At 37.1% G+C, this 12,715-nt stretch overlaps 1 protein-coding gene across 1 annotated transcript; it reads right to left on the bottom strand.

Annotated features, from left to right (window-relative positions):
• Positions 1–3,590: 3,590 nt before the first annotated feature.
• LOC117402685 (inactive serine protease 35-like) lies at positions 3,591–11,647 on the bottom strand. Its single transcript, XM_034004065.3, has 2 exons — positions 11,417–11,647; positions 3,591–5,968 (listed from the first exon to the last, which is right to left on the bottom strand). Exon 2 carries the CDS (start codon positions 5,947–5,949, stop codon positions 4,822–4,824), a length of 1,128 nt encoding a protein of 375 aa, XP_033859956.1. The 5' UTR covers positions 5,950–5,968; positions 11,417–11,647; the 3' UTR covers positions 3,591–4,821.
• Between the last annotated feature and the right edge of the window lie 1,068 nt (positions 11,648–12,715).

Below are 12,715 nucleotides of genomic sequence, written 5' to 3'. Positions count from 1 at the left end.
TGCAGCTGTCCACACCCTGGCTGAGTTGTTGTACTACCACAGACACACCACAAGAGAGCAGCATTGTGTTTTGGCAGACACATACTGTAACATTTCTTAAGGAGTGTTTCCACAACTAAAACGGCTTAAAGTATCTTGCTAATTTATCAAAAAGATCTTATTGACTAAACTTATCTAGGAACCTGCAAGAAGCCTGTCTAGGGGACAGGAAGCTTACATTATTTTCTGAATGTATATATAAAGAAATAAACACAGGTGTCTAATAATGTGTGTGTTCCTTAGAACATTTTTATGATGTACTTTTATATTTTACGCTCTCATTTAGAACCCCAGTGCCCCACAGAGATGACAAAGATGTAACATATTATACAAATAATCACGTGGTATTTGTTCACTGTGATTTTTCAGTGCGCTCTAAGACCTGGTCCAATTTGCTTATTTGCTATAAGATAGAAACTTGCAAGACCTCGCTCCAGCACTGTGATCAAAACAGGCACTATAAAAAAAAACAAAAAGAAAAAAAAAACATTAAGGTCGGCTAAGGACCAGAAAGCCAAACTGATTGGAGACAGACTTTTTCCACGTGGAGTTTTGAATTTGAGCCACCAGCTATTCTGTTCCTGCGCTGCGCTGATATTAAACATCAGCACATGTGCCCTCAGCCAACCAGACTTAGGTACCAGTTACCATTCAGCAGCTACACAATAACTATGTTGATTGAAGTGTTCTGAAAATATCAATTTTCATGTTTGTTTAGCTCTTGGAGGTTTATCAAAGAGCAAATTGCTCCAAATGTCAATTTTATTGATTTTCTCTTTAATTGATTTCTATTTTTAATAATATTTCCAGTCGTTCTAATTGGTTCTTGGTTCTTTCTTTAATATTGAGTTACTATGTTTATGTGACTGTGAGCCTGCTTGAGACGCCTAACTGAACAGACTTTCTAATTCCATTCAAATCATGCGACAGAGTGGCCTTTCAACTCTGCTAACCCCATCTATTTCCTCTCTCTATTTATATTTAGTGTAGGTGGGGGCATTGAAAGGTCTCATTGTCTGTTATTTTGATGGAATTAGAAAGTCTGTTCAGTGTTGACAGTTAGGATTCTCAGGCAAACTCAAAGCCAGGTAAAGATGAGATGTGTATGTGCGTCACATATTCTACACAATAGCAGATGAGATTTAAACCACTGTCTGCAGTGTCTTATGAGCATCCAATTGCAAATTAAAGGACGGAGACATAGGGAGCACATTGACAGTGATGCATCCAGCCTGGACGTGGAATGTAGCAGAGCCAATAACTGCAAGGACCTTCCCATTAAACAGAGAAAAAAACAGGCCCACCCTTTTACAGACAGGCATACAGAAAATTGACAGTAACTCAATACTGGAAGACATGAACCCAGGATCACTCAGAATGATTGAAAATATCATTAAAAAAATAAGGGAAAAGTTTAAAAAAATCTATTAAAATGAACAAGCTACTTGCTTGTGAACATTTATCCCACTAGTAAAGATCTTCACCAGGTTCTTCAACACAGATCTCCGCCCTTAGTCAGAAAAGGTTCACTGTGTTTGGACTGTAAGCTTGTCATTGTAGAACTGATAAAAACAATGTGATCATATTTTTTCACCACCATACTATTGGATTATTAATACTTCATATTGCAATGTATGTGGCTTCTATTTCTGAGAAAACGTGTCCATGATCAGGGATTACTCATTACTTTACTCCAGCTGAAGTGTATTACTCATTTTGTCATGTACAGGGTCCCTAGGGCTGCCAAGACTTATGGTAGCAAGGTGTTTGGACACAGAGCTCCTAAACAATGCATCAAAAAGTTTGCTTTCAAGTAAAGGCATCTGACTTTTACACTGAGTATGTGAGGGCTCTTATACAGTCCTGTATAGCACATTTAAAATGTACTGTCAACATGGCCTAATCATGAATAATCATCTATAGTTACTGTGAATGAAGTGCTGTTCCCTGGAACCACTTGGAAACTGTTGGATCTCAAGAGGAAGGTGACACTTCTTCACATAGAGAGTGACGAAGGTATAGAATGGGTTAGCTAGTCATGTCAACGATGCTGAATCACTTGGAGCATTTAAGATTGAGATTAATCAATTACTAGGAACCGGACAAGCATATGCAGGCCGAATGGCTACCTCTCGTTCGTACATTTGCTTGTTTCTTATGAATATCCCTGACTGTGAAAATGTAATAAATACATGTATATTCTTATGTATGTTTTTTGTATATTACTGATGCCGCTTTTAGTGACCTGAGACTTCAAAGGTTTATGGCACATCCACACAAGGATAGACCTGACAGCTTTGCCTCTTGCAAAGAAACTGTAAAATTGAAGAATGCACTTTGTGTGAGTGTCTGGCAGCTGGACAAGTTAGGGTTTACCCCATTAGACCCCTTCAGACACCATAGATCAACTTGGCTGTTCCTATGGTACCCTGAGCACCAAAAGACGAACACTAGTTAATGTTAACAAAACATAGCTTTGAGCTTGACTGCTTTCAAGGAGAGGTACCAGAAAAAATAAATCTCTGACTGAATGAGATCATGTCTGCAGTTATATGTATATCTCTTTTATTATACATAAATCAGTTTTCACATTTTAGGCGGTTGGGATAGTGGAAGTTGGAGTTCACACACACACACACACACACACACATATATTGCCTGACACTATTTGTAGCTAGGTTTCAAATTCTTTACAGTGGCCTTGTTGTGTCTGCTGCATTCAATGAAACATCTTTACAATTTACTGCCTCGAAGGACTGAAATTACTTAAAGACAGAATCACTCAATCCCAATGAATGCATACTCAGAGCCGTGCTGTATTGAGCCTTACAAGGAATAAAGCACTTTGATATATTATAAAGGAAAAACATGATATTATTACCTAACTTTATCCAATATGGAGGCATGCACATCTTCCCCCGCATTTTCCACTAATATCAGCTGCTTGCTATGGTTAGGCCGTGTTAATGGGAATGAGTTGCAATAGTGTAATTCATTTGTTAACTGTACAACAATACATACTCTGTTTGAAAGGAAAGATTATATGGTATGGATATCAATACTTCCAAACTATTTGGGACATGTCTTGGTATGTACAAACTGGTCTAGTTTCTAGGGGTACCTGTTTGTAATGACGGTATGATGTGCCTTGAGGAATAAAAGAGTCAGAGAAGATGATTGTCACGATAGAGTGAAGCAATAGCTTTGCTGAATCTTGTAGACAGTTCATTTTATAATCCATGTTTAACAAGGAGATTGGTCGGTGGACATTTTAGAAGTTACTTACCTGGCTGTGCTTTTCACTGTGCTGGACACATGAACAGATTTAAAACACCAGAGTATCTAGTGTGCTTGAACTACTGGTCTTACAGATGTCTTTAAAAGAAAGCTGAAGTGCAAATAAATTGAGCTACAGGGCACAACATAGGTACTCTAGTGGGGTTAAATGCCAGCACTGAAATACTTTGCTTTAAACTACTACCATTTTCATTTATCTTGAGAAACAAAAAGAATACTCATGCAACACCAGAAAACTGAAACAAAAACCCTTTTTTTTTTTTTTGGTAATTTTATTTACTTTTTAATGCCACACTTTGGTAGTACACAGATACAACAAATCACTGTGTAAATTAAAAGCTACTTCTTTAAAACTAAACATTACATTACACGGACAGATATTTCTTACAATACATATATTTTTGTTGTTGCGTGTGGGAACAGGACACATATCAATGATACAAATGTAAATGCGGAGGTTCTTCTCATCACCTCTATTTAAAAATCCTACTTGAAACAAGTTGCTTTATTTTATTGAATTACCAAACCCATTCATTCAATATATCAGCATGTTAAATATAGCAGTACTAAATTATTTAATATTATATTCTGATAGGTCCCTCTTAATTTGTACACATTATAATTAAATTAGCACCCTAAATATGCCATCTTTTAAATTAGAGAGATCAAAAAGCACCATGGTTTTAAAGTACATTGATAAAGCACTATTTTCCCCTTTAATACATAAAAAACAACAACAAAAACACAAAAAACTAAAGAACTGAAACCTGTACAATTTCGAGACTGAACACAAATTTTCATTGAATAATTAATTTGATCCTGTCTTTGACAAACAATTTACAGAAGGTAGCAATTTCAATTAAAAGGAACACTTTAGCACCAGCTTTTAGGGAAGTGAGTGCGGGGGGGGGGGGGGGGGGGGTGAAAAACACATAAGGTGCCAAATAAACCTAAAGAATGAAGAAATCCACTCCAGCGCGAGGCACTGACAATATTCAGAGCTGCTAGGCGTCTACATTTCCATTAAAGGTGCTTTAAACCCTTTTAAATGACCAATCTTTGAATGAACAACAACAGCACCTTGTTTGAGCGTATTGTTTTAAAGCCAGTATGCACAAATCTGGTCCCAAATTACATCATTGAACCAATGGAACCTCCTTCCAGGCCATACAGTTAATAATTTAATGATACCTAGAAAACCTGGAGGACTCTGGACTGTGGGGACCAGATTTCTACACCGCACTTTAAAGGATTAATCCAAGTCTGTATTTCTGGAATTTAATCAGGCTCATTAAGCTTCTGATTTGCCCCCTGTCAATTATAAACAAAATTATATGTTTCAAAAACATTTAAAAAGCATCGAAACCAAAGTTTAGAGATCCTAGATGTGTATTCAACACGTTTTTTCCATTCTCTTTTCTTATAAATCCAATATCAGTACAGGTTTTTTAATGTATTGTAGGTGCTGGTCCTATTAGGTTTTCATCAACCATATTGGCAGTCCGCATAGTTTCCGCGTATCCAGAAACAGATCTGGGCATACTTCAGAGGGGTAATCCGGACGGCCACATTATAATCCTGCTGCATGCCATTTACATCCACCCACTGGTGACCAGAGAAAATCCCGATGATCTTTCTCTTCCACTTCTTCTTTTCTGGTTCCTTTAGGCGGATGTAGATTCCTGAGCCGCTGGAGCCATGCTGAGCGTCGCAGTACTGATACATCAGGTCATTGGACTCATCTGAGACGCTGCAGAAGCGATACACCAACTGCCCTGGCCTGTCATCATCAAACCCAGAAAAGTGGATCCGGCTACCTGGCAATTTCTTTACCGTGGGACTGATTCCAAGTTCCATGAATTTCTTCTTGTGCGGCCGCTTTAGTTCCAGCACAGCATAGTCGTAATCCACTGCCACGTCATCTGTTACTCCTCTGAACCATCCCTTTGGCAACTGGGTGCGCTTGACCCGAGTCCACTGGAACGATGGCTTCACCTCCGCAGCCCTTTTGTTCCGCTTGGATCCTTTCCTTTTTCTGCCTCCACGTTTGGATCTCAGTTTCAGAATCCCCACCCTCAGCTTCTTGGCGCCTTTGATATAGTCTGTCCCGTCGTGGACGCAGTGTGCTGCGGTGAGAACGTGCTTTGGGGATATGAGGATTCCTGTGCATCCTGTGGAGACTTTGACCGTTGTAGAGAAAGGGTAATTGGTCACAAACTGCTTGTCGGATATACTGAATCTGCTGTCCATGCCATAGACTTGCCTTTTCCCCCGAGAGTGAGAGTCCTTCATGACCTCATGCTCTGCCTGCACATCAAAGTCCCTGAAGTACACTTCTGTGGAGGTTCGAGTGCCGTTCTCATAAACAGTCTCGTATGAAAGGAAGTTCTCAAGGTCAGCTACACTTGCCAGTGGCAGTCTGCTTTGGCATTCAATCCCGCAGGTTCCATTTAACACTGGCTTGGCTTCAGCTTTGAATCCTGGGCTACTGAGGGTGACAGTTCTCTTGTTCAACACTTGTGGTACTTTTCTTAGGTGCCAAGTATAATCCTCTTCAGATTCGACCCCAGAGACGACAAAGGAAAGCAGAAGTAACAGTGGTATAGGCCCCATTGTTAAGCTTTGTCTAGCTCTGTTGGGAGAAATAAGAATGTGTTACATATGTAATTTATTCTGATTATTCGATCATCACATTTTTTTTTCCAAAAGAAGTCTGTACTTTGCAAGGCACTTAGAAATGCCCTTTCTTACAGAGTGACTAGCTGGAGAAACAGCATATGTCCTGTTTTATAAATGTATGAATACATTCAAACAACACTGCTTGGATGCTGTACTATGTCTCTGACTGCCCACAGAAATCCATACTATATGTAAGCCAATGCTTGTTCAATGACAGGGTATGAATTGTTATAAATGTTTTAAAACTCTTTAAAACCCAAGGAATGTCTTGAACTCCATGCTAAAGAAGAGAACATTAGAGAGGACCACATATCTTGGATATAACTTGGATATCTGCAAAATAAAACGCATAGTCTCCAGCAGTAGGGGTTTCACATTTAAACATGTTTAAATGCTTCAGTTTAAACCAAAATCAGCTCTAAATTAATTCCATACTTAATTAATGTGCTTTGCTTTAACTTGGAACAATTTATTTTGGTACATTCTGTATTTATTACTAAATGGGGGACACTGTTTTAGTAATGTGAAAGTTAGTTTCACAGTGAGTTGTTCCCTAGAGTAAAAGTGTGTAAGAATGTTATAATGGTAATTTTTTTTTTAGTTTAGAACAGGTTGTGTACATGTTTTATTGGCACAGTGTTTAGCAATAAACTTGTTTTCCAATGCAATAACATGTACAGTAATGCTGTAAAAAATACCTTGAAGATAATTATATCAATTTGCCACAAGATGGCACCAAACACTTTGCACAATACCCCCCCCCCCTCCCCCATCTGTCATCTGTCATCTGTCATCTAAGTATAGTCTCTTACTCCCTTATATTTTGATTTAAAGGGTTTACAAGGCTTGCAAGGAGCTACCAAACCCAAAGAGTAGCCCCAAATCACTTTAACACTTTTAATCAGTGCTTTCGTAACCCACCTCACAGATGGTGCTAATTCAGGAGACAAATGGGGTTGCGTGAATGCAGTTCTGTATATATGAAGCCTTTAATATCATCTCTTGATAGAGTACATTACATATGTATGCTTGCTGGTGTTTTGACACTGCTTGATAAACATTTATTACTAGTATATACATTTAAATGAATGTCATAAATAACATCTGTGTATTAAGCAGTAACTTCCAGCTCTGCTGCCAAGACTGAAGGTGAACTCCTAAGAATGCACAAATACTGGCTCCCCATCAATCACAGGTAATGTTACATTCGTTTCACAGTTTACAACTAACTTAAAGCAGCTGACAACATGCAGTTGTAATTTAAACTCAGCAAATTTACGACACAGCATTTACCAAAGAAATATGGCAGGACATAGTATATACTTTTTGCACAGGTGATCATCTAGTTTGGTGAACTTTTTATAAAGAGGTCATATTTATATGGGCTACTGTTAATCCTGTTGTTTGAAATAATGCCCTTAGTTAATTTTAACTGGCCTTGTCCTTATAAAAGTTTAAATCTGCACAGTGAGTATACTTTTTTTTTTTTTACTGTGCATTTGCTCGCCATATTTAACCTGGGATTTTACAGTGCTTTACCATATCTTTGATTTACCACATTTGCCCAAGCTTGACTGCACATTTTTTCTATGTCACAATGTAATAAGCTATCTTCTTCTTTTTTTTTTACTGCCAACACATCTTCAGGACAACCAAATGCCAATTCTAAGTCATAAAGTCTTCTCAAATACAAGGCTGTTTCTGTCATTACTGAGTAAACCCTAAGGCTCTGTTTTATTTTAGGGAATGGTAGTGCTCTGCTATTATATCCAATTAACGTGAACATGAACTACTGACATTAAAGCATTGAGGCTATATTAAATGACAACCCATTCTTCCATCCTGACTGTTACACAGGGTCAGGTTAATGCAGAGGGATAACTCAGGAGGTTAATAAGAAGACATGTTTCTAAATGCTCTATTTGAGACCACACAGGTACTGTAAGATAACTGATATTTCATAAGCATACCAAGTTGCTTTTTCAATGGCAGACACAAGGTAAACAAATCTTCTCCTCCGCAAAATAATATCCCATTTCCTATTTTCATCAGCCACGAACCCTGACAGCTCGACACCGCGTGTGCAGTAGGTGGCTCAGTACCACGGCTATGAAAAGATGTCCTGCAGTTTTGTGGCTTGTGAAGTAGTTGTCGCCAGAACACTTCTGGCTATTTCCCAGATTGAACCACCAATTGTTTAGCCACACTCTTCACCGCAGACCACAATCAGGAAAAGCAACACACTTCTAAAGTGTCCATGACATCTAGCAATGACCCCCAAGCCACCTTCAAGACAGTGACTGTCCAACATTGTCCCTTGTTAGACATGCTTGACACCTTGCACTTCAAAGAAATATAGTATAGATAAATTCTGTTAAGTAAGTTTATATAAATTATTAGACTGTGCTATTTGTGTTCTGTCTTATAACGAGCTAGCAGAATGGCATTGTGGGGTAAATTGGGAGCCATAACAAAGCAGCCTTATAACTTGTCCTGCCTTATAAAGCATTATCCAATAGGCGTGTCTCTTAGATAAAGGAATAATAATAAAAAAAACAGCACTGGCCTGTGTTACTTCTGTGTGTTAAAGCACCACCCAATTAAACTTTTAGGCTATCAAACCCTGCCATTCACCTCTGTCTGCATCACCCTGAGAGTTAGGGGTGCTTAGTTTAAAACTTAATGGACTGTTGCTGACATGAAACACAATCAGCATAGCAGTCTTTGCTTGGCCACACAAACCAAACAAGCTCCTTCTGGTCCATGCTCACACTGCCAGCGCGGGACCGTATGACAAACCAAATCTGCACTAACAGAGAGGCCACGAAAAGTTTGCCCAGGATTGTACAAGTGTGTGGGTCTTACAGTGTCTGCAAATAAACGAAAGATCACCAGACTAGAGATAATACTGCTAGTGCTAGCAAGAGGGAAGAAGCATGTAACAAATGCTTTTAACAAAGACGAGCGCTCATGTTTTAGCTGGCCGAGGAAAAACCTCAGGGATTAAATTGTTAATAACTCAGGGTTCTGTCACTTTTGTTTCTGAGATGCATGATTGCCTGTTTAAAGTTATAGATGGTAAATGAGAGTTCAAGATATATTTACTACAAACATAAGCCAGATAGCAGTGGCTTCCTGGGTGGCTGTTTGGATCCAGCCTGCAGTCCAATCAGGGCACAGGCGTTCACTTTCTCCTCAATCCTGATCCTCTGATGACAGGACTGCTGCAGATGGCAATCACTAGGGCACGGTATGCACAGTAAGGGTGATGTGGCAGAGCTTCTTACTTTCTGTTCAATAACAGAGACTGGGCAGTCTTTTATCTGGCACGATGCAGATGTTAAACTCAGTAATCTGTACCTTTAGCGATAAGAGGTTCAGAACTACTGAGGAATGCAAAATACGGTGTAATTTCTTGTCTGTCATGTGAAAGTGCTAAGTGTGTATCAAATAGTGCAGTATAACCACATTCAGTCCTTTACCAACTACATACAGTCCTTTACCAACATATTAAATGGTCTTACACTGATATCCATTAAAATGGCTGCGCCCTCCCTTTGTGAATTCTTCACTCCAATAGTAATGTACAGGGGTGGGACAAAAAATTAGAAACACATGCCCTGACACTGCTAGTGTGTATTTACGGCACCTGTCTGTGAAAGGTGCTCCTGCTGACTATTACTTGCCTGAATCGATATTCAGATGTGAGCCCCTCAGTATAGTCTATCAAATGAAATCTAAAACTGACTGCCTTTGGAATGCTTGGCAAAGAGTTAAAAAAAAAAAATCCATTTAATTCCAAGCAATCTATACAAATGGGATTTTCCATTCGACCGAGTGCTTAGAATTCTGACGCTTGAAGAACCTCTTTGTATTTTCTGAGAAACCACACGATGGCGCAAAAGTGCAATACAAAGCTTTCAACAAAAATATCATGCATCTGATTTTTTTAAATTGAATTTAATTTAACGTAATGCCTTACAAAAAAAAACTATTAGCTGATGTTGCATGAAGATATTAATGCAGACAAATAACTGGTTTCTGTCAATTATTTGTCTTGTAAGATCCTAACTAGTTAGTATAATATATTAATGCAAGTACTTTTCAGCAAACAGGTGTTTATTAATTACTTTAAAACTATTTTAAATCAATTTGCTTTCCGTGCAGAATACATAGTGTATACAAAGATATTAAAACGTAGATGCACTAAAATAAAACTAGCTTATTTTTTCTAATTTTTCTAATTTAATATCAGTAACTTTTTAACACTACATAAAACTGAGAAAAAGATAAACGACAAAGTGTTTATTTCAATACACCAATTACAAAAAAGGTTCTAGCAATTTTTGTTTGTTTATTTATTTATTTTTGCAAACCTAATATTTCATTATGTTGCACAATTAATAAAGGCTGCTTTTTCTGGAGAAAATGTGTTATATTTTTCCACCAGACGCCATCCCTCCATCAATTTCAGAAGGGTTCTCCCTGCAAACAAAGGCGTCTTCGGGGTCCTAAAGCCAACAAATGCATACCTTTGCCATATTCTCAATTATATGCTGGGTAGTTTTCTTTTTTCTTTTTCTTTTCTTTCTTTTTTTCACAATAATAATATTAAACGTTTTCTGCTTTTAATAAATCTTAAAAGAATGTCTGTATACGTACTATTATACAATTCTATTACCTGATTGATGCATCATGACTCATAACTTTATTGATCTGTATTAATATTAGCATAATAATGAATGCATGCGCATCAAGTATCAAGCATTACAATTCCAACATAATGATGCTCTGTACAATGCATCTATTGTTCACCCTGGAATATTACCTCGTGTATATTAGTTTGTTCAAAACAGGGAGCTACTGTGCAATTAGACAAGTTCTAAACAGATGTCCTCGAAAACTTAAATAGCAAATCAAATGTCTGCCCCGTCTACTGTTTACAATCGAGTATTGTCTAACAAGATAATACAAATACAGTACATCTAGAATATATACAATTAACACATTACTTTACACCCGCGTGCTGTATTTCTTAAAAATACAGATTTTGCAAGCATGCTAAAATAAACATTGAGGGTTTTTTAAAATTATTATTACTGTAGATTATAACGAAAGTCAAACAAATTCATCTTCCAGTCTATAACAATTTGGTTAACACACAACAGAAAAACATAGAAAACATACCGTAAAACATATATTTATCAATTGCTCAAAACCAATCTAATGAAGCGGGTCTAAAAATATCAAGATGTCCTTCACTATTTCTTCAAACATCTTCATATTATAGTACCGTGCGACTTATAAATGCAGTCTGGTCAATGCATAACTCCATAATAATAATAATAATAATAATAATAATAATAATAATAATAATAGTAAAAAATACATATGTTCATACCTGCTAGCATTCGATAGCTGGGTGCAACAAATTCCTCTAAATGTTTTATTTAATAAACAATATTTTTCTTTAAAATAATAGATGTATATATATATATATAAATATATTCTGCACCAAGAAGACGTCTTATGAATGGCTGAAGAAACTCAAGAGCTTCATTTTTAACATAGCTGGGGACCAAAGACACTGAATGAAGTTGCAGACAATTCGTTCTGTACTGACTGCACTTGATGCTTATGAAAAAAAAAAGTAAAAAAAAAAAGTTTCAAGTTTCTTCCTAGGCAAGCAAGGGGTTTGCATTGGAGGAGGGACCAAAAAAAAAGAGAGAGAGAGAGAGAGAGAGAGAGAGAGAGAGAGAGAGAGAGAGAGAGACCAAGCTGTAACGGCGGCGTTCACAAAATACACACACACGTTGTATTCCAGGTAAGGCTTTATTTTATTTATTTATTATTAAACAGTGTTGATGAACAGTGAGGTGGGGGTACTGTCACGTGTCCCTTTCTTGCAGCATTATATATATATATATATATATATATATATATATATATATATATATATATATATATATATATATATATATATATATATATATATGTTACATTACAGTGTGTTTCAAAATGCAGAAATCTCCTTTACTCTTGCGTCCCGACCTACCACAATATTATATATTTCACAAAACAAATTTAAAATCCATGCTGCATTTGTTGTTTGTTTTGTAATATTAACAATTTCTATACAATTAACCACCTTATAGTTTCTGAGATAATATAAGAACTGTTAGAAGGTTAATGAATGCAAATCGATTTTGCATGTACTCTGTGCAATGTACATGATTTTACCCATATCACTAAAAATGACTTTGCCTTCCATATGGATTTCAGTAGCTTTCTGTGGTTGTACAAAGAACAGGTGTGTTTGGTCCCTAACTGCTGGACCAGGTCTACTTTCAAAGGTTTTCAACATTAACACTGCTCCAATACATTGTTCAAACATTAAATGTTAAAGTCGCTGCTAACCAATGGTTTTATGAACATTTTAAGTGAAAAGTGACCAGGATGTGATAACTAAAAGATAAAATGATATTCAAGGTGATTTTAAACAACAACACGAATACATTAGTTATGATGACTGATATTTCAGAGAGGTACCAAGTTACACTTTGATGGTTTGTTCTTCTTGTCTATCACACTGCCATATTAGGAGACACATACAATAATATTTGATATGGATTTTTGTTTTTTTTTCTCCATAGAGATTCTGCCCTTGGTTGGGGAAGCAATGCAGAAAACCTCTGTGGCC

The sequence above is a fragment of the Acipenser ruthenus genome, chromosome 5 (genome assembly GCF_902713425.1).
Source record: "Acipenser ruthenus chromosome 5, fAciRut3.2 maternal haplotype, whole genome shotgun sequence".
Lineage (NCBI taxonomy): Eukaryota > Metazoa > Chordata > Actinopteri > Acipenseriformes > Acipenseridae > Acipenser > Acipenser ruthenus.
Note: the sequence above shows the minus strand (reverse complement) of the source record. Positions and strands in the feature narration are given on the sequence as shown.

What these genes read in the sequence shown, in the direction of transcription:
- LOC117402685 (XM_034004065.3), bottom strand. Translation starts at nt 5,949, where the DNA reads ATGGGGCCTATACCACTGTTACTTCTGCTTTCCTTTGTCGTCTCTGGG.